This window comes from Diachasma alloeum, unplaced genomic scaffold (genome assembly GCF_001412515.2).
Source record: "Diachasma alloeum isolate Michigan unplaced genomic scaffold, Dall2.0 Dall_scaffold_00199, whole genome shotgun sequence".
Classification (NCBI taxonomy): domain Eukaryota; kingdom Metazoa; phylum Arthropoda; class Insecta; order Hymenoptera; family Braconidae; genus Diachasma; species Diachasma alloeum.
In genome coordinates, this window is record NW_021680364.1 from 115,981 (window position 1) to 136,386 (window position 20,406).

The 20,406-nt window shown below is 37.1% G+C and overlaps 1 protein-coding gene across 1 annotated transcript in view; it reads left to right on the top strand.

Annotated features, from left to right (window-relative positions):
* Positions 1 to 19,563, top strand: part of LOC107035607 (blood vessel epicardial substance) — a 41,143-nt gene extending 21,580 nt beyond the window's left edge. Inside the window, exons 2-6 of the mRNA XM_015253094.1 lie at positions 12,925 to 13,272; positions 13,865 to 14,262; positions 15,480 to 15,889; positions 17,383 to 17,654; positions 19,540 to 19,563. Coding sequence (XP_015108580.1) covers positions 12,937 to 13,272; positions 13,865 to 14,262; positions 15,480 to 15,889; positions 17,383 to 17,654; positions 19,540 to 19,563 — 1,440 coding nt within the window. The 5' untranslated portion in view covers positions 12,925 to 12,936. The remainder of the gene's footprint in view (positions 1 to 12,924; positions 13,273 to 13,864; positions 14,263 to 15,479; positions 15,890 to 17,382; positions 17,655 to 19,539) is intronic.
* The last annotated feature ends 843 nt before the right edge of the window (positions 19,564 to 20,406 follow it).

Below are 20,406 nucleotides of genomic sequence, written 5' to 3' on the forward strand. Positions count from 1 at the left end.
GTCCTTTGTATCGTATACTTTCCTCTGTGTATGCGAAATCGATTTGAATAATCAGCGGGTGCATGCGAGCCAACGTTAAACGCAATTTCCGGACGTCCTCAAGACCTTAAGACCCTCGGATAACATCAGTATTTAAGAGTGTGTCACGATCGTGACCCTGTGCAGTTCCTTTCAGCTATATTTATTTCTGTTTTCGCTTAATGCCCGGGTTTTTGCACTTGTGAAAAGCCCGCGAAGATAGATCCCTGCGATGAAAAACTATTCGCATTCATTCTTAGTTGATTGAATTTGATACGCGATGATTGATGTCCAGTGTTTGCGGGTGTGAGAAGGGTGGCGGAATTATTTTGTCGTGTGAGATTGATGCCGTCTCGCCGCTGTGGAGGGTAATTCATATTTAATTATCCCCACTTCAGATTGTTTCGGGCCATTTTTCATTTTTGTTGGTCATTCTGAATTTTATCAGATTCAGAATCCCGTTTTTGGGGCCATGACTCTGATGAGATGGTTTTATTGTGGTTGTGATGTCTGAATGAGTTCAACAGTTGTTTTGATTTTATCTGAAATTATGGGCGACCATCGACAGGGTGATGAGGGTGGCCCAGCAGTATTTTTGGTGACAAAAATTCTTTCACCATTTTTTCCTTTTTTTGCAACTCTTAACATCTTGTGGGTCATCTAAACGCCATTTACAATTTTTTTTAGTGTATATTTATACTTTACATATTTTTTTGATACACAATCGAAGTCGTTTTGAGGTAATTCGACCAAATTCGCGGAATTTCGAGAAGAAAAAAGTGAAAATAAAATGGCTACAAGACGAAACCCAACTTGTACGACGGCTCAAAATACTTGCTTTCATTATAACAATTACTGAACTAAAGTTGAGAAAAATGAAAGGTGACATAATTTTGAAAATTCGGGTTTTTAATTTTTTTTTTAAATTTGGTATTATGAGCAACTAGAGAGTGAAAAGAAAAATTCTTCAAAATCTTCTTATAGATGGTAGAAAATGGAATATTTTGATCCATCATAAATTAAAATCGGCTGAATAGAACCCAAGTATTTTTTAAAAAAATTGAAAAGAATTGAGAGATAATTTTTCTAGCCCCCCCAAAGGGTGAGGGTCCGCCGTTGGCTCATTTGGCATGGAATACCTCAAATTTATCAAAAGCATCACAAGAATTTATCAAAATTTCTGATAATATTTGCACACGCTTTTGTTCAAATTTCTGGGTGTTTGTCGGATTGTTTTTCCCAATCGGATTTTGGCCAAGCAGAGTGCAGTGGACAACATCAGGAGGTGAATTGGGGAAGATTTGAACGAATTATGTTAATAGAATAACCCGATTTCCATAGACTGTCAAATATAAGATTCTATCTGAAATGAGCCGGAAAAATGAAGAGCTACTGCGAAATATTCAGGTAAAAAAAATGAAGAACTACTGCGAAATATTCAAAAGCTAGGAGGAAATATCCGAAATAAAACTGTTGGGTAGCCTCAAATACTGCGCTCTAATTGTTCGAAATCCGATTGGGAAAAATAATCTAAGAAATTTCTCTCCTCGTAATTATTCACCGGTTATCTTCCCCAATTTCTCCCAATTCCGTGGCCATTATCCTCAATCTCGCGATTTAGCTCATCCTCACCGCACATTATACAACTCCAAAGAATAACGGACCACCCGACGCTGGGGAAATATTGAACATGATATCTCGCTTGGAAACTCCACGGGGCACCTGGCAGATTTATCAGCGTAACAGAATGTAGACGAAAAAGGCACATCACTGAATATCGCATTGCTTCGCTAACGTCAGGCGCGAAGTAACAATAAGTCTTCCGCCTCCACCAACTATCCGAGGGTGAAGGCATCTATTACATTAATTCATCGACACCCGCTTCACGACAGACGCGTCTGTGCTTGTCATCCGTTACTACTTGCGCTGCAAGTGTGGATGAGCGGTTCGCGGCGAGATTTCGAGTCTCACGCGAAGTAACATCTGGGTGACGTCAGTACGTCGAGACGAGGCATGGGTCGATGAACTCATATGACGTTATGCCAAAATATTTAACAAATTTGGATTTCCGGGGGAACTAGAAGGAAAAAATCCCCCAAAATTGTAATTTTGTTATTCCAATTACTTTTAATTGATGTTATTTTAACTATTCGTGACTGATTAGTATTTTTGGTCATCATAAATGATGAATTAAGTAATATTGAAATATTTTTCAAATTTTCTTTCTTCAATTTCTTAAAATTTTTTTCTTTAATTTCATCTTTCATTTTGTTCTCATTATTTTTTGAACAAATAATTATTTATTTATCAGCATTTGTTTATTCCGTGCAATCAAAATATTTTCGTTAAAAAGAATACATAAATTTCAATCGAAATTTATCATTTTTCAGCAAAAATGTTGTTGAAATGAATAAAAAAAAGAGTAAGAGCTGATTTATTCGATGAAAATAAGTCGTTTCCCCGGATGAACAGGGGTAACACGAGTCCTCATATTTCCCAAACGGGATCAAGGTCACACAGGTGTACTTAATAGGATTACATCCAGACCGAGGAGCAGAAAATATCATTTTTTTTTTATATCAAAACCAATCTCTTGGCAAACATTGAGATGAGAGTTCCCGTTTTTTCGCCTCCTTTTGTCCCTGGGAGGGACCGTAACGATAATTTAGATGCGTTTACTTGGCACTCAAAGCGGTGACAGCGGGGTAATGTTGGAGACCTGCCAGAAAATACCTTCGCGTACGAGGGAGTATAAACGTAGATCTTGTTATTTTGCTCCCCTTTCTCGCAGCTTTCATCCCCTTTTCCCGTGAACCCCTTCACCTCGGGAGATCGATTTCACTGGCATTCCTGGACGGCGGAGATCCGATCGGGGGATTAACTCTCCGTTTCGGATATTGGAGAGGGGAAATAACACGCCCGAATACGCACGGAGAATTTTTATTTTGTTACTAGGGGGCTACACTGCTGCTCGTGCCGCTCGCCAACCCCCATATGATCCTCATCATCCTTATTTTGACCCTCGAGACCCTTAATCTGACCCTCGTGATCCTTATTCTGAACCTCATTATATCCCTCGTGACCGTTAATCTCACCCATATGACCCTCAATGTGACCCTTATTCTAACCTTTGTGACCCTTATTCTGACCCTCGTGATCCTTATTCTGACCCTTGCAGTCCTTATTCTGACAATAGTGGCCCTTATTCTGACCCTCATCACCTTAATTCCGAACCTCATGGCCCTTATTCTGACCCTCATGACCTTAATTCTGACCTTTATGACCCTTATTTTGACCCTTGTAGCCCTTATTCTGACTGTAGAAACCCTTATTCTGCTCCTTATGATCCTTATTGTGACCTTCATGACCCTTATTCTGACCGTTGTAGCATTTATTGGCTCTAGTGACCCTCGTGACCTTAATTCTGAACCTCGTGACCCTTATGAGCCTTATTCTGATCCTCATGACCATTATTTCGACTCTCACGACCATTATTTTAACCCTCGTGAACCTTATTCTCACCTTTGTGACCCTTAATTGCGGAGTCTTAGCTTCGAGTACCAAATTTTCATCACTAGAAGTCGATTTGGGTTCTTATAATCTAGAGAGATTTGGATCAAGTGATCAAATAAAATAAAAAATTGTTTTTTTTCATTTCCTCTCTGGAGATGAATCTACGGTTGCAAGTAGATGAAGAAATGTGAAATATATATTGAATATATTTTGCATGTGCGACACATCCATAAGAAAAACATCGGGGAAAAATCGCAAAATTTTTAAACGTCAATGTCTCACTTAGAGAAGAAATTAATGCTGCCTAAAAATTATCAATTGATCCGTAGAAATTTTAAGGGTTTATTGGACAGAGACATTTTTCTTTCAGTGCAGCACTACGATGAGACATTAACCCCACTAACGTTCTTGGTAAATTATCAATTTTCAATAGTTAAATATTATTCTGGGGAATATATTTTTCATTAGTCGCTTTGATCACAAAAATCTTTCCCCCTAATTTCGCAATGTCTTGAGAGTTCAGGGGAACCAAATTGTGATTGAAATTTCCAAAAAATTTCCAAAAACCAGGAATTTCAGCGAAAAAATTTTAATAGTGGATGTCTGCAGCTGATCAGAGCAGGACCTCCACACAAGTTCATTTCACCATATAATTTCTGAACCAAGAACAATAATTCAGGGGTGTTGGCTGACACGAGGGTGTGATTAACGAGCATCGAAAAACCATCGCTGGGAGCCCGTGAAATTACAACTACAAATCCAGTTCAACTTTCGGGTTATCGATTCCTACGTTTGCAGATTGAATGAAAACGTGTTTCGTTTCTCCAAACAACTCTCGATTGTTTTTCACTTCTTTTATTTCAGTAATTCGAGGTCAAAGGAGACCGAGGGGAAGGGGATGAGAGTGGAGTCATGTAAACGTGTCGAAAATACGGGACTAAAATCGAATTTGGGGGAGAGAGTGGGTCAAATTCACAATAGAATGGAAATAAGTGGGGCGTGGCGGACAAAAGAATAAAAAATTAAAGAAGTGAAACTGATTGGGCGACCGGCGGGAGGGGGTGTACATTCGTGTCGGTTCACATGAAACGAAATATATTCTCAAAGAATATTTCATTACGTCACTCATTATTATCGTCATCATGTCACATTAACAAAATTTTCCCCAATGGTTTTTTCGTTTCCAAGATATTTTTCAGATTTACTTGACGGAAATTAACCACCTTGATGGACGGAAATTTAATATCTTTCACATAAATTGAATTTTTTTCGTGATCATCGGAAATATCCGTAGAAGAATTCCAACTGTTGGCAGGAAAAAATATAATCTATTGTACGATAATCAGTTGATCTGAGAGAACTCCACAGGTTTATACCATAGAAAGAATACATTGATTAGCAAAGAACATTTTTTTCCCAAAAAAATTATTTAGTTTTGCCAATAACACAGTTTTCGGCAAGAAAATTGTAGTTTCCTCTTGAAATTATCATTTGTTCCATGGAAAGATCTGTTCAGGGGAACATAACTTTTCGGCAGAACAAATTTTTTCTGTCTTGAATTGAGATAGAAAAATCGGTCTTAAGGATGTTGAGCCTTTTTCAGCAAATTTTATTTTTTCGTGTTCATAGAAAATTCTATAATTTTTCAGGAACAGAACATATGAAACTAAATTCTTTGATTTTGAACAAAAATTAATCGCAATAGTTTCGTGAATTTTTTTATATGAAAAAAGCCGAAATCAGCTGTGTAGGAGTCGAATTCCAAAAAACTGGCTCGTAATTGTTGTTCCACACATTTTTCCGAAAATTTTGAAGAAAAAAATCTTTTGTAACTCAAAAATTGGAGGCCCTGGACTGTTTTTCGCATTTTAAGCGTTTTCGGGTAAACGAACAAAAAAAAAAATTTTTAGCACTAATTATTCGTTTTCAGATCTATATAATCGATTTTCAACGTATGAAAAATCTCACTCCAATAACCCACGACTTTTAAAACTCATAGTAGTCTCCCCTCAACAAATGGATTTATTTGAAGTCTAGGGTCTATTCGGTTTCACCAAATATTCATTCGTTAATAGTTAACGAATCTCGTTTGAAATAAGTGAATCAGTCTATCAGTGCAGTCTTCACAGTGAAATATATTTTTTCTCCTTCCGTTTTCACATATGTTGTTCCTCCCAGCGACTTCATTCCGAATTCTTATCATCGGAATATCACCCGCAACTCTATTTCCATTCTATCTCCCATCTATCAACTTGTGATCTTGCAATACCCTTCGGTATGCCTCCAAGATGCATGATACGGCCGTTCGCAATCATTCAGACTATACTAGGAACGGAGGTTCAATCACTCATATCATTAGTGCACAGCCCAGTCCCAGCCCCTCGGTTCTATTTTCAGTACTCCTGTAATCTATTTAATGGCCCTCAAATCAGTGATCGCGAGTGCTTCCTCCGCGCTGGAATAATCGTGTAAAATATCAGGGAATATGACATGAGCTCTGATCGTCTGTCTGGCACTCATCTTTTTGGATTTTTCATTATCATGACGAGTACTTTTGGATGGCATATTTTATTCCGAGGAAATATCATTCATGGGAGGAATTATAAATGAGAGGGCATGAGGCATATTTCAGAAATATTTTCAGAATTTTCATTGTCAATTTTAAATTGAAATTATGTAACTCATAATTTATCAAATAAAATGAAATTCTTGATTAAATGAATAATATTAGTTCGTAGTAGTGAATAATTTATTAATTATTAGTTCAATTTAATTAATTGTTTAGTAAATCATTTTGTTTTACAATTAATTGAATGAAATAAAATTTTTGATGAAATGAATGATAATAATTAGTAATAGTCAATGATTTATTAATTATTCGGGGAATTTATTCAGTAATGCATTACATAATTTCCTTTTTCAATTTTATATCAAAATTGTATATTTTCAAAATTTTATTTTTTCAAAGGATATTTTATTCAATGTAGATTGAATATCTGTATGACCCCATAAAAATTGGAATGTAAACTTCAGACTCACGTCTTCCTCAAGAGCTCTCACGGTAGAATTTACATTCGATATTAAGAATTTCTGCATGAAAGGTTTTATTTCCTGTTTTATAGCCACTCAGAACATTCAGGGATATGATACATGCTTTGATTCCATTTTATGCGTCACCCTGGCCTTCTTTTATTACATCGAGACAAAAATGTGTGGAATGTCAAATTCAATAATTCGTTGTGCATGAAAATTGTTTATTGAAAGAAAAAAAATTCATTTTGGAAAATTCCAATCAGTACTTCATTATTTAGTGAAAAAGCGAATAAGTGTTCAATATTCCCATCTAAAATTCATTTTATGACTTAAAAAAATAAAAAACTATTCAACTGCCTCTTTCAATCGTCAAATTTGTCAATTAAATTGCTTGAGGAAATTTTGAAAAAAATAATGAATATTCAGCGTCATTCACATTACATTTTGCGCAGAAGTATTATTTTTTTAAACATTCGTTGTTTATAAATATTCTGAATACGATTCAATTTTTTGCGATTTCGAACAAATTATTTTTATAGCGGAAAATTGATTCCTGATAAATTATTTATAGAAAATGCTCATATTCTTCGAAAATTGCGATGTCAACTTCTTTTATCAATCCTCCTCCAAAAATAAACTTTCATTTTTTTTTCAGATTTAAAAAATATTTTCTAACGATTCAATATCGAGAGTCAAACTCAGACCTGCAACGTTTAAGTAATGAAATCATAGTACAATATCCGGACACTTAGTGCCAAATGGGGCGCAAATGAAAGCTCTGACATGCGACTACAAAAGTAGAAAAGCATTTCACTGGAGAAAAAACAGCCAAAGGACTTGGACATCCTTAAAACCTTTTTCGTATTCCCTCAGTTAAAAAAAATAGTGTATTGATTCATATCGCCAGCGAATGAACTCCCTCCCTCCAAACTGCTCGTGAAACCTGAACAAAAAATCAACGAGTCGACTGTACACGAAAATTCAGGGAAATTGGAGGGTACATACCCCGCCACGATGGGAGTGTTCGAAGGTCCTAACGAGTTTCCGGGCCGACACTAGTTCTCCACAATCTCGACGAGAGATGTCCCACGGGGATAGTGTGTGTGATGTCATTACAGGAAGTGCCAGTGCCTCGGAAACATAGCACCGCAGCGCGCTTCGGAAACACTGAATTATTACTAATTATAACGCCCAGCAATCAAAGGGCGACTGAAATTTAATGATCCACTCAACGTCGTCAATTTTTTACGGGATTTTCATTATTTTCGATCGTTAATTTTGTCACTCGCTCATATAATTTCCCCTCCCATTGCATAATTTTTCATCATCATCAGAAAATATTTTTATTATCGTCAGCAATAATTACGAACTATTTTTTATTTTATTTCATGAGTTTTGTTGTTGTTTCTCTTCATTTCAATGTATTCATTGCATTCGGTTTCAACATGAATCTTAACTATTTTTCTTTTATTTTATCAGTAAATAATTAATTAAAAATTTTTATTCCCTTGATTGCAGTCCATTCCTCGTTAACGAATTAATTTTCAACACGAGAAATGTTGTCTACTATATGATAACTATGATTACATTCATCAATACGAAAGGTACTTGAATAAATAATTCAGTCTAGAATGTCAGACATTGCATTAACGAAGATCGAGAGCTGATGGCATGACCTGGTGGCATCGAACGACCGGGCTGCACCCTGCATTATCATGATTAATATGCCAGAGAACTATTTGAATGTGCGACATTGACTTTCCCCGATCAGAATCATACACTGGACTATCGTTTACTGGTTATGCAGTGTGGGCGACAGGTGGGCGCGGTCTGGTGATCGAATAATTATGGAACTGTTATTATCTGCTATGATTATTCAGGATCAATCTATTATATCGGGGGGACATTATCGTGTCAATCTGGATAAATCTGTTGAATATTTATGAACCGTTTGCGAGAATCAAATCGGGGGATTTTTGTGGGTGAAAAATATGTGAGAATTATCTTGAAAATTATATTTTTTTAGATGTAGAGAATTTATAATTCAACTAGGGGGCGACACCCCCTGCTCGTTACGCTCGCCAACACTCATATGACCCCCATATATCCTCCATGGTCCTTATTTTGACCCTTGTGACCCTTAATTTAACCCTCGCGACCCTCATTTTAACCCTGGTAATCCTTAGTTTCTGAACTTTGATTTCTTACCGCCCTGACCCTTATTTAGACCTGTACTTTGACCCTTGTGACCCTTACTCCAATGCTCGTGATCCTCATTTTGACCCTTAGTATACTCCTCGTGACCCTTATTTTGACCCTCGTAATTCTTAATTTCTGAACTTAGATTTTTGACCCCCAATGACCCTCATGTGACCCCTTACTCTGACCCTTGTAACCCTTAATCTAATCCTTGCGACCCTTATTCCGACTTATATGACCCTTAATCTGACCCTCGTGACCCTTATTTTGACCCTCGTGCCCCTTACGACCTTCATTTTGACTTTCATGACCATTAACCCTTACTTTGACCCTCTTAATCCTTAGTTTAACCCTTGCGACCTTTATTTTGACCCTTGTGATCCCTAATTTTGAAGTCTTAATTTCAAGTACCAAATTTTCATCACCAGAAGGTGACTTAGATTTTTATAATATAGAGAGATACTTCATAACCGATTTAACTATGAATAGCCCCGCAATATAAATGTCAAATGTATTATCCTATAACATAAAATAATATCCAAGCCTGCAAAATACATAAAACGCATCAAATACATTTTTAATTTTACATTAGAGCAGAATAAGTTCTGATGTTCAACTACCGTTCAATTCCCTCAGCCCATCTCCAACAAAATTGTTACCAAAATCCACAATTTCTCAAAGTAAAAATCAAATATCAAACATTGAGTCCCCATTCACAAACTAAAAACGCTTTAATACCCCAGAACTTCAAGCATAACTAATTTCGTTCAAAGTAGTCAATTTAATATGAATAGCCCTTGAGATATCAATGTCAAACATAACATCCTAAAACATGAAATAATATTCATGCATGCAAAATACATGAAACGCATCAAATTAATTTACATTTGCACATTAAAGCAGAGTAAGTTCTCACGTTGAACTACCACTCAATGCCCAGAGTCCATATCCAACAAAATTGTTAACAAAATCCACAATTTCCCAAAGTGTAAATCAAATATCAAACATTGAATCCCCATTCACGAAATAAAAAGGCTTCAGTATCCCAGAACTTCAAACATAACTGATCTCGTCCAGAGCTGCTGCTCCCCCTCCCAAAAAGATTAATCCATCTCCCTCCTGCAACTATATTTGGATAGCTCTTCATATCGATTACCTCCGCCACCAAAGGGTCCACGCTCCGACCACGTGATAGAGCGTAAAAACCTCTCCTCGTCGCGCAGCGGAGGCAAGCCCCTCCGACCTCTAATAGAATCGTAAAGTCTGTGCTCATAAAATTCACCTCCATCTCGCTGTTGCAGCCATATGCACAATGGCAACTAAATTCTGAGCACCTTTTCCCGATGGTCAATGCTGAAAATCGGGGGTTGACCTTTTTCAAAAGCACTTTCTTGCGAGATTAGTGGATGCATCGGGTGAATGGACCGAGTGAAAAGTCGAATGACCACGGGAAACTATTGGTGGAACGATTATTTCCGTGTCACTGAACAGCTGCACTGCATCCAGTCTCGACTCAATATTTTACCAGTTTCTATGTGTCCAGGGTCTCTGTGAGTATCGCTTCTGCCTTTACGTTCAGGGATTTCAAATGTGGAGGCATATAGGGGCTTTAAGTTGTGAGAAAAATATTATTTACATTGAACTGAAAACCAGTGGAAAATTACTTTCGTCACAATATCTCTCTGTTATAAAAATCTAAATTAACATCTTGTGATAAAAATCGGGGACTTGAAATTAAGACTCCAAAATTAAGGGTGCCAAGGATCAAAATAATGGTCATGCGTGACAGAATAACGATCATGAGGGTGAAAATAAGGTTCACAAGGGTCTGAGTAAGGGTTACGAGGGTAAGAATAAGGTTCACAAGGGTCAGATGAATCATAAAGGTCAGAATAAGGATCACAAGGGTTAAATTAAGGGTCACAAGGTTAGAATACGGGCGAGAGAGTCATGAGGGTCGGATTAAGGTTCACAAGGTTTAGAGTAAGGGTCACGAGGGTTGGATTAAGGGTTACAAGGCCCAAATTAAAGGTCACAAGGTTAGAATAAGGGCCGAGAAGGTCAGAATAAGGGTCATGAGGGTCAGACTAAGGGTCACAAGAGTCAGTTTAAGGGTCATATGCGTCAGAATAAAGATTGTGAGGGTTGACGACCTATCATTTTTTCTGTCTCAATTCATAATGCATTGAAATTTCATCCCATTAGTCAAAATATTTTTCCTAATCTTCGGTAAAAGTATTAAGTCATATATCCAGCCAACGCTTGAAATAAATGTTGTGAGGCGTCTTTTTGATGTTGCACACCTCAGAAAGAAACTCCGACGAACCTCATGTTGATGTCTTTCTCCACGGACACAAGATTCAGTTTAAAGTTTAAATTGTTCGGATGGAGTACATAAGATTTGAGTTGCATCGAACTCTATTTGAGTTGAGTGTGCTATTCTCCCCGATTGAGTTTGAACGATACGTGGAAGATTCAGTGACTGAGAGGAGCTTGCAACAACTTTTCCCTTTGTTTTTGAGAGATGGACTTAGTGTTTGGAACTTATTGTTGGGGTGATCGATGTTATTGAGGAGTCCGGGGATATCCAGCGAGTGGGAAAGCAGCAGGATAATTGGAGGGGTGATACATGACTTTTTGAGTCATGAATGGGTAAAAAAATGGACGAAAATGTGTTCTTAAATTTATCCGATCTTAAAACAAGTGGGAAATCGCTTTGTCTTCATATATTATATGTATTTTTGCTATTTTAGTTATTCCTAATTCAGAATATTTTTTAGCTATCGTAGGACAAACAATTAAAAAAAAATTCAACTATTCTAGAAAATAAAATGTATGAATTAAATTTTAATTAATGTAGATGGATAAAGTTTAAAAATGCCAGCATTAAAACAGAAAAAGTCATTTCGTTAGCGATTTATTATGGATCAATTAAAGAAAACCTTGATGAAACCCGAAAAATCCAAAACTAAAATTTAAGCGATGCCAGCATTCATTTGGAAGCAAAAAATTACGGTATCAAGATGTGCGAGCGAAAAAATCGTCTCCAAGGACGTGACAAAGCAGAAAACCCAAATCCCAGAGTCCCCCCTACATAACCCGAAGGGATGGCGGTGAACTAGCTGCCCCGTGGGGAGGTGATAGTATCTCGAATCCTCCGGTCCCGCTGCGTCACCTGTCAGTGGGTGGCCACCGTTGTGTTCCCTTATATCTAGGCAAAGCTCAACTCCGACTCTCAAACTTGGCGCACGTATGAGAGCGATGAATTACAGAAAGTATAGGAGCGGGTGTGGGGTGGGCCTTCGGCCGTCAGCGGTAGTCACGCAGAGCCCCTTTTCACCCCTTCGACCTCGGAAAACTGCCGATATATAACAGCCGTAGTAGATATTTCCAGACATTATAGTTTCATGTTCTGATCTAACGAGCTGCGGTGGAGGGATCTGTAATTAGTCCTCTACAAGGGCAAACGGAATTCGCTTGTATGAGCAAATATCTTTATCACCTGACGACAACAATCTTGAATGTAGTCATTAGGCAGGTGTCTGACAGCTATGTGAATTTAAGATATCAGATGGTAAAAAACGTCAGAATCTTCAAAAGTGTCCGAAAATCTGACTAATGTCTGAAAATTTCAACCACCATTTCTGTCTGAAAATGATGGTAGACATTTTTTGTGTCTAAAAAATTTCAGGCATTTATTTTCAGATATTTTCCATATCTGAAATTTAGTTATTTATGAGCGATTCAAACATTTCATTATTAAGATATCTCACGTGATTCAGACGGCAAAGTCCATTCAAACATTACTTTTTAAGATATTTCTCATGTCTGAAAAGTTGACTGATCCACTGCAAAAACTAGGTGTCTGACAACCATCTGAATTCAAGATGGCAGATGGCAAAAAACGTCTGAATCTTTAAAAGTGTCTGAAAATTTAATTGATGTCTGTATCTTAATTTCAGACATCTTGATGTCTGAAATTGAAATACCTCCACTGATTCAGATACATTTTAATGTCCCAAGGTGTTTGAAAAGTGTCTACAAACGTGTCTGAAATTCAGACATTAGTTTTCGAAGTGATTATCGTCACTCCCGTCTATCCAAAAGGAAACTGTCCCACTAACGAACTAATTCCCTGTCTTTCCCCTTGAATGATTGCAGGCGAAGAAGGTGATGGCACGTACCACGCGCTCAAAACGAAAAATGGCGAATCCGGGCGATGCTCACACGTCTGCGAGCAGTCTACTTACGAGTACAACAGCAAGTCCATTCATCGATACCAATGCATCGTCGAGCTATGCGACTGAAGGATATAGTTTCAATTACACGGAGATTGTCAGTAGTCTTGGGGGTGGTTATTCGCTTGATGATGTTAATTACACGGAGCTGTGGATCGACGTGTGGAATACTACCGAGCGTAGTAATGTTACGGAGAGGTTGAACGCTACGGTGTTGCCGCACGGTGGCTACTGCGACGAATGGGAGTCAGCGCAGCACAAGCTCTTTCAGGTGAGAAAGATATCAGGATGAGATGCCCGACTGATAGCAATGGAAATTTCCATTCATCAGAATTACATTCCTGTTGATTCTCACTGTTTTCCGCAGTATTCATCATGCTCATTTCCACAATAAATAAATGACAAACAGTTGATAAAATTATTACGAAAAAAAGCACTTCATTTTTCTCAGGGGGTCCATTTTGCCCGCCTGTTCCATTTCACCCTACCCTCCCCTGATGTAACCACTTGGAAGATATCATATTCCAATTGCCAAAGGAGTTTGATGTAGACTCCCAACTTTTCTGTCTGCATCCGCTCGAACATTCATCTTCACCACTCGAAACTACGTCGTCCCTCAGAGCTCCAAAATTTCATTCATCCGCTGGGTGGCGAGGTTTCGCGGTTGAACCCACAGTTAAAGTAGTCTCACAAAGTCGAGTTAAACTCCCGTCCGGTTCCCTCCGGGCCAAGAGATTGGGTTCACCGCTTGCCCTCAATGCCCATAATCTAGATGAATCGCTCCCTCCAATTGACTCATTAATCAATCTGTTGTTTCATCCATCACGCGAGAAATATTGTACACTTGAAATATCCCGTTACAGGTAGCCAATCTCTTCTTCGCCGCAGCCTTTCTCGTGCCGAGATCCTTCAAAGCATCAGTACTAGCATTACGTACATGTCTCACAGCTGGCTTTATGCTTGCTGCATTGTGGGCGGGCATAACAATATGTGCCCTTGACGCTATGCTCTGGTGTTTAGCACTTGGCCTCTTAAATGGCATACATTCACTTATATTAGCCTGCCGTTTTCTACCACCAGCATTGAGTCCAGAATTGGCGGAGCTTTATCTCAAACTCTTCAAGCCATATCGCGTGAGCAAGAAACACTTTCAAGAGCTTGCCAAAGAAGCGAGAATACTCAAATTGGATCCTGGACAGACTTATGCAACTGAGGGGGTTTCCGCAGCTGACGAGAGGCTATCGATATTACTACGTGGCAAGTGAGTTTTTTTTTTAGCTGATGAATATTCAGGAGTGGGGGAGTAGAGGGGACAAATTTTTATTGCCCACTAAGTTCTTTTTACGGTGTGGAAGAAGGCCGTTCGGGATGGAGCCGTAATTTTCGGGATAACGCTGTCGAATGCAATCAAGTTTTATCTGGTTGGGAGAACTCGAGAGTGATATTGATATTGATTTTTTAATTGGGGAGATCCCAGGGGTCACTTCGATGAACCAATTTCGTGCCTAGTTAACGGATGTTTTCCGGTTGAATAGTGCAGTCATTAACTTAGATGGTTTAGGTCAATTTTAGTGTCAGTTGTTGATGAATATCTTCTGAGTGTGGGGAAATGAGAATGTTTTCGTGGGAAGCTTCCTGGGAGAGATTAATGAGACTTGGAAATAAGCTATTCATGAATATTTTTTCATCTTCTTTGCATTGGCAATTTCATGTATTCTTTACTTATTTAACTTTATTAATTTGTTTAAAGTGAGAAAATGATTTTCGATTCAATGTTACCACATGTGTTTCAGTGAATTCAAATGATTTTGAATGATATTTATATACAGTGAAGTCGTTAAATAGGATAGCTAGAGTCAATTTCAGTCTCCATTAGTGAGAAATATATTTTTAGGGGAAGAAGATAGAGAACTTTTCGCGGAGATGTCTTTGATTGAGATAAATGAGACTTGTGAATAACGTATTCATGAAATTTTTGTCGACTTCTTCAAATTCAGGGATATTGTGTAGCAACTGATCTCATTTTTTTCTTCAATGTCACTACGATGAACCAATTTCATGTCTAGCTAACGGATGTTTTCCGGTTGAATAGTGAAGTCGTTAAATGAGATAATTTGAGTAAATTTTATTATCAACTATTCGTAAATATCATTTATTCTAAAGAAGATGAATAAGTTTTGGTGAAAATATTATTGATAGAGATAACTATCACTTTAAAATAACATATTCATGAAAATTTACTCATCTTCGATTTCCGAGATATTTTGGAGAACTCTTCTGAGGTTTATCCTTGAATAAATGATCTTCCATCGTCACGAATCAGCAATTCTACGTATTCATTAATTATTTACCATCACCGATTTATTTCACCGAAGGAATAAATGAAAAGTATTAAAAAAACAGACCTCCATTTGCGAATAGAAGGATTTTCAATCCTATTTCGATCCCCCCTCAACGATTTTCGCACTTCTCTTTAAGATTGAAAGTAACGTGCGACGGTACACACCTGCACTACATCCGAGCTTATCAGTTCGTTGATTCCCCGGAGTGGGAGGCGACACACGAGAACCTGGACGACGTCTTCCAAGTAACAATACGAGCCGAGGAGACAAGCACCTACATATGTTGGACACGACTGAAACTACTCCGAGTACTGCGCCACCGTCCTCTGTTGAAGGTCGTATTGACAACCCTAATTGGCAAGGACATAACGACCAAATTGTACGCACTCAATGAGCAGTTGGCTGGAGTTGCAGCGGCCCATGAAAATGCCGTTTCAAATCCTTACCGGGGAATTGCCAGGAGCGTTAGTGTCGACGCTGTTAATACGGAAACTGCTGGACGAGTTAGATCCAATACGTGGAAGGAGAGGCGACACAGTAATCCACGTAGCTATCACGCAATAATTAATTGGTTGATTAAAATTATGTGGAGGGTTGGTGCACCAGTTGAGAGGAGTGTTGAAATTTTAAGGGGAGGTTCTCTCCAGGAAAAAACATTTTCGTTTTTCGAGAGAAAAAATTTTAAAATACCATTTTCCGCGTGATTTTTACGAAGGAATCTGATTTTGTCGATCAACATTGTCTCCGGTCACTCGAAATTAGGGAGCTGATTGTTTTTTTATCGAAAAGGCGACTCAACAAAAATCCGCAACGTTTTTTTTTCAGTTCTTTTAATTTGATCACAAATGTTCGCTCCTTAATTATCAAAAATGGAGGAGAAGATGCATTTTGAAACTTAATCGTTCCTCAAAATTTCGATTAGTATCTCACGAAAAAAATTTCCTGCCCAAATATTATGTGTAAACTTTATTTATCAATGCTCACTCTACGTTCAGTGGTCCTTATACATCTATCTAGTCTTCTGTTACTCTACAGTTGAGAGGGTTCCTCTCAGTAATCCAGATTTCGCCAGTGCATTTTCTCTCTAAAATTCGAATAGGCGCATTTTTTCTGAACGGTTTTCATTAATTTTTCATTCTTCTTGTGGAAATTCACTCATTCTAATTGACACTCATAAAAATTTTTAAGAATATGATCGATCTATTGAAAATAACGCATTTTTTTGGTTAACCGATACAATTAAAAATGCGTCTTCTCCCACTTTTTTCATAATTAAGAAGTGCAAATTTGTGATCATATTCGAACAACTATTTTTTAAAAATACGTTTTTTACGTAAAAAATGAAAAATACGTTGGATTTAAAAAAATGAATCTCTCATTTTTAGCCGTCAGAGATAAATTTCACCTATGAAATCAGATTCCCGAGGGAAAATCACACAAAAAATAGTATTTCAATTTTTTTTCTCAGAAAACGAAGAAGTTTTTTTTTTCAGAGTGAACCTCCTAATAGGAAAATTGCCTGAATTTTTATTCGTCTTTGATTTATATCTAGATTCGCAATGGAACTTTAAGAATTGTTTTTTTTTAATGATTGAAAAATAAAAATGATTATTTCAATTATATCTTCATAAAAAAATTGTAAAAAATAAATGAAGAATTTTTTATTTAAAAAAATAATGAATATAATAAGTGGAATTGGAAGGAAGAAAACAACATAAACTTGAACAATCGAACAGAAATAGAATAATTGAATAATTCAATAGAATAGAATTGAATAATTCACAATAGAACTCCGGGAATTTTTTTTTTTAATGATTAAAAGATAAAAATGATTATTTCAATAACATCTTCATAGAGAAATTGTAAAAAATAAATGAAGAATTTTTTATTTTAAAAAATCATGAATATAATAAATGGAATTGAGAGGAAGAAAAAATGAAATTGCACAAGGCTTCAAATATTGAATGGCATGTCCCAGTCGACAATAACTGGTGAGTAACCCTCCGCAGGCCAAAATATTCAAATTTCTTAATTTCCAGGTAACTCACCTCAGCATTACGGCCACCAGTACTGGACTCCAGTAGTGGCGAATCATTTTCCTTCGACATCGCCATTCGTACCGACCCCAAACCTCGGTTACACACTATTGCCCCAGGGCGTGACATTCTCGCCACCCCCTCGTATACCCACTGCCACACATCCACCCTTAACGAGACAACGCAGTGTTGGCGGTGGCTCCGGTGGTGACTACACACTATTGCCCACCACCCCTAAGCTGGAACGAAAGCGCTCGAAAAAAGGAGCTCGTGAGGTGAGACTCTTGTTTCTGTCAACTTGTGGGGGTATATCGGGGCTCGAACGGGAATTAATGGGAATTTATCGAAGGGGAGATCTTGTTCTGATGGCGGGGGTGTGGAGTGATCTTGAAATAAAAATTATAGGTAAAAAAATGCCTAAAGGGACACTTCTATTGAGAATATTGTGATAAAAATTGAAAAACGAAGGAAACATTTTATTTCACTTTTTTTAAATTGAACATGAAATTGAATTGAAAATTGCAGATTTTCAATTCGACATAAAATTACACAATTTTTCTTCATTTCGATTTTTTTTCCATTATGTATTTTTCACACAAAATATTGATTTAAAAAATTTACGAATAATATTTTTTTTGAGTTCTAAAAAAATGGCTTTTGACATAAGTTCTTAGAGTCGTTCATCATTAAGAAGATTATTATCAAAATTAAGAATTAATGAAACCATTTCATTTTCACAAAAAATGTTGATTTTAGAACAAAAATTTGCAAAAAAATTTTTTTCGAGTACTAAAAAAAGCCTCTTGACAAGAGTTTTTAAAGTAGGGGAGGTTGGAGTAAAACGGACACTTTTGACTCTTTTTTAAATGTTAATGAGGGTTTGAAATGTTGATAAAATATAATAATTTTTTTTTTCAATACAAAAAACACTTCTTTCCCTTTGTGACGTGCCTAAACTAAGCTCAATTGGTCAATTTGTTTCTGAGTTATGAATAATTTTGAAAAAGTGTCCGTTTTACCCCATCCTCCCCTACTTCATCACCTCGAAGATTGAATATTCAACAAAACATGAAAAATCTACGCTTCGCCACTTCGCAACAAGAATACATGTTGTAAAGTGGGAACTGGGGAAAAGAAACGCGAGAGAGTGATATCCAACCCCGGGGAATTGCTTTGGATGGTTTTTGTACTTGGTGACATCTCTTTGCTGTCCAACATTTTTCTCCAAGTCCCTCTCAACCAACTCTACCTCTTTCATCTCTCTTTCCACTTGTCTCTTAACCATTGTGAGGCATCACTTAACTCGCTCGACAATGGACACGTATCATTTTGCAGCTCGTCTCAGTATCTACCTCAACCTCTAGCTGCACTTGGGGATATATCCTCAATTATGTTATTGTCTTTTTAAGTAAATAGCAGAAAACGTTCTACACAGAGAATAAAAAAATATGTGAAATTTATTTTTTTATCCCTTTTTGAAATTTTACTACACAGGAGGATAATTTTTGCATCCATAGATGTGTTTTTTTACCGAACGAATCGTAAAATATCATTCAGAAACAAGGATTTTTTTATTGAATTTCATTTCGCTCTACGATCACCTTTCCTACAGCAAAATTTTCCACGATTTTCTAGGTAATTTTTATCCCTTTCAGTAAAATATAATGATTAAAAACTATCATTATATTTTGCATCATCTTTATTTTTTATTTTTCTTTCATTTACTTTCATTTTTTTAATTTTATTTTATATAATGATTATGAACTATCATTATATTTTCTTGAAAAGAATTATTATTATAAACCTCTACGCTTTTCTCTCCGTGCAGCTGACCACAAATATTTAAAGGGGATATACAGAGTATCCCAAATTAAAAGTCACAGTCAAATATCTTGGCAAGAGGTACTCTGATCAAAAAATGTTTCCGCATTTTTTGGCCCAAATTCGATGACACTAAGATTTTTCGAATACTAACGAACGCCTTAATGCTGTGTGAATTGTTGTTCAAATGCCTGAAAAGTAATACTTATGTGATAGTGTAAATAACCCAAAATATGAGTTGCATCACTTTAAAACAATAAAAAAAATTAATTGAAACAATTAAAAATTTTAAAGAAAAAACCTGTTCGTCTCCAATTTTCCCCTTGTTTTTTGTTCCAGGTGACCTTTGAAACGCCCGTATGACGCTCGCTCGACGGGGAGGGCCCTGCCAGTGTACCATTATTATCACTGTCACCGCAGCGTATCGCCTAGCCCCGTCGTACTCACCACGACAGCCAAAAAATTCAACTAACGAGATTCGTTCTGTGAGTGTTTTTCATGTGAAAATGGATTAACTGTGGTGGCCTAAGAAAATTGGATTGAAGTAATAAAAAAATATAACGTGTTCTTCCAACACTTTAACGAGTGTCAGTTAACCAAGGACGAGCTCCTACACCTCCCGTAAATCACTTGTAAATTCACCTAGGGGGGAAAGTGGAACGGAAAATAACGTATAAAAAGGAAAAATAAAACGAGAGCAGGGGAATCCAGATGGGGGTTTCAATGCTGGGACAATTGTTCGTTGAATTTTTTATACTCGCGAGTGGGTGACTGCCACAAATGTCCAACGTTTTTGGTCATTATCGATCGTGTGCTGTTGATATTATAGTGAAAATACTTGAATCGGAGGAATGAAAGTTGAAGGATGTGAAAATTTAATGAAGCTGAAATGAGCGGAATATTTGACAGCGCAGTATACGATTTAGGGGATTTTTGAGGGTTTAAGGGTCGAATAACGACACTTAAGACGTTTTAATTTAGGGCATTAGACGCGAAAATGGGTCGTTTAAAACGTTTTCATACTGTGCTGAAGTACAATTCTCGAACATTCACGATAATTTTTATGAATCAATTTAAGACGGAAGCGCTATGACAAGACATTCTCCTCATTAAGACGTGGAATCACGAGACGTTTTTGGTGGTTTATCTATTTTATTCCAATTTTTCTGAGTTCTGAATTTATTGAGAGTGTCGGAAGGGTGATGA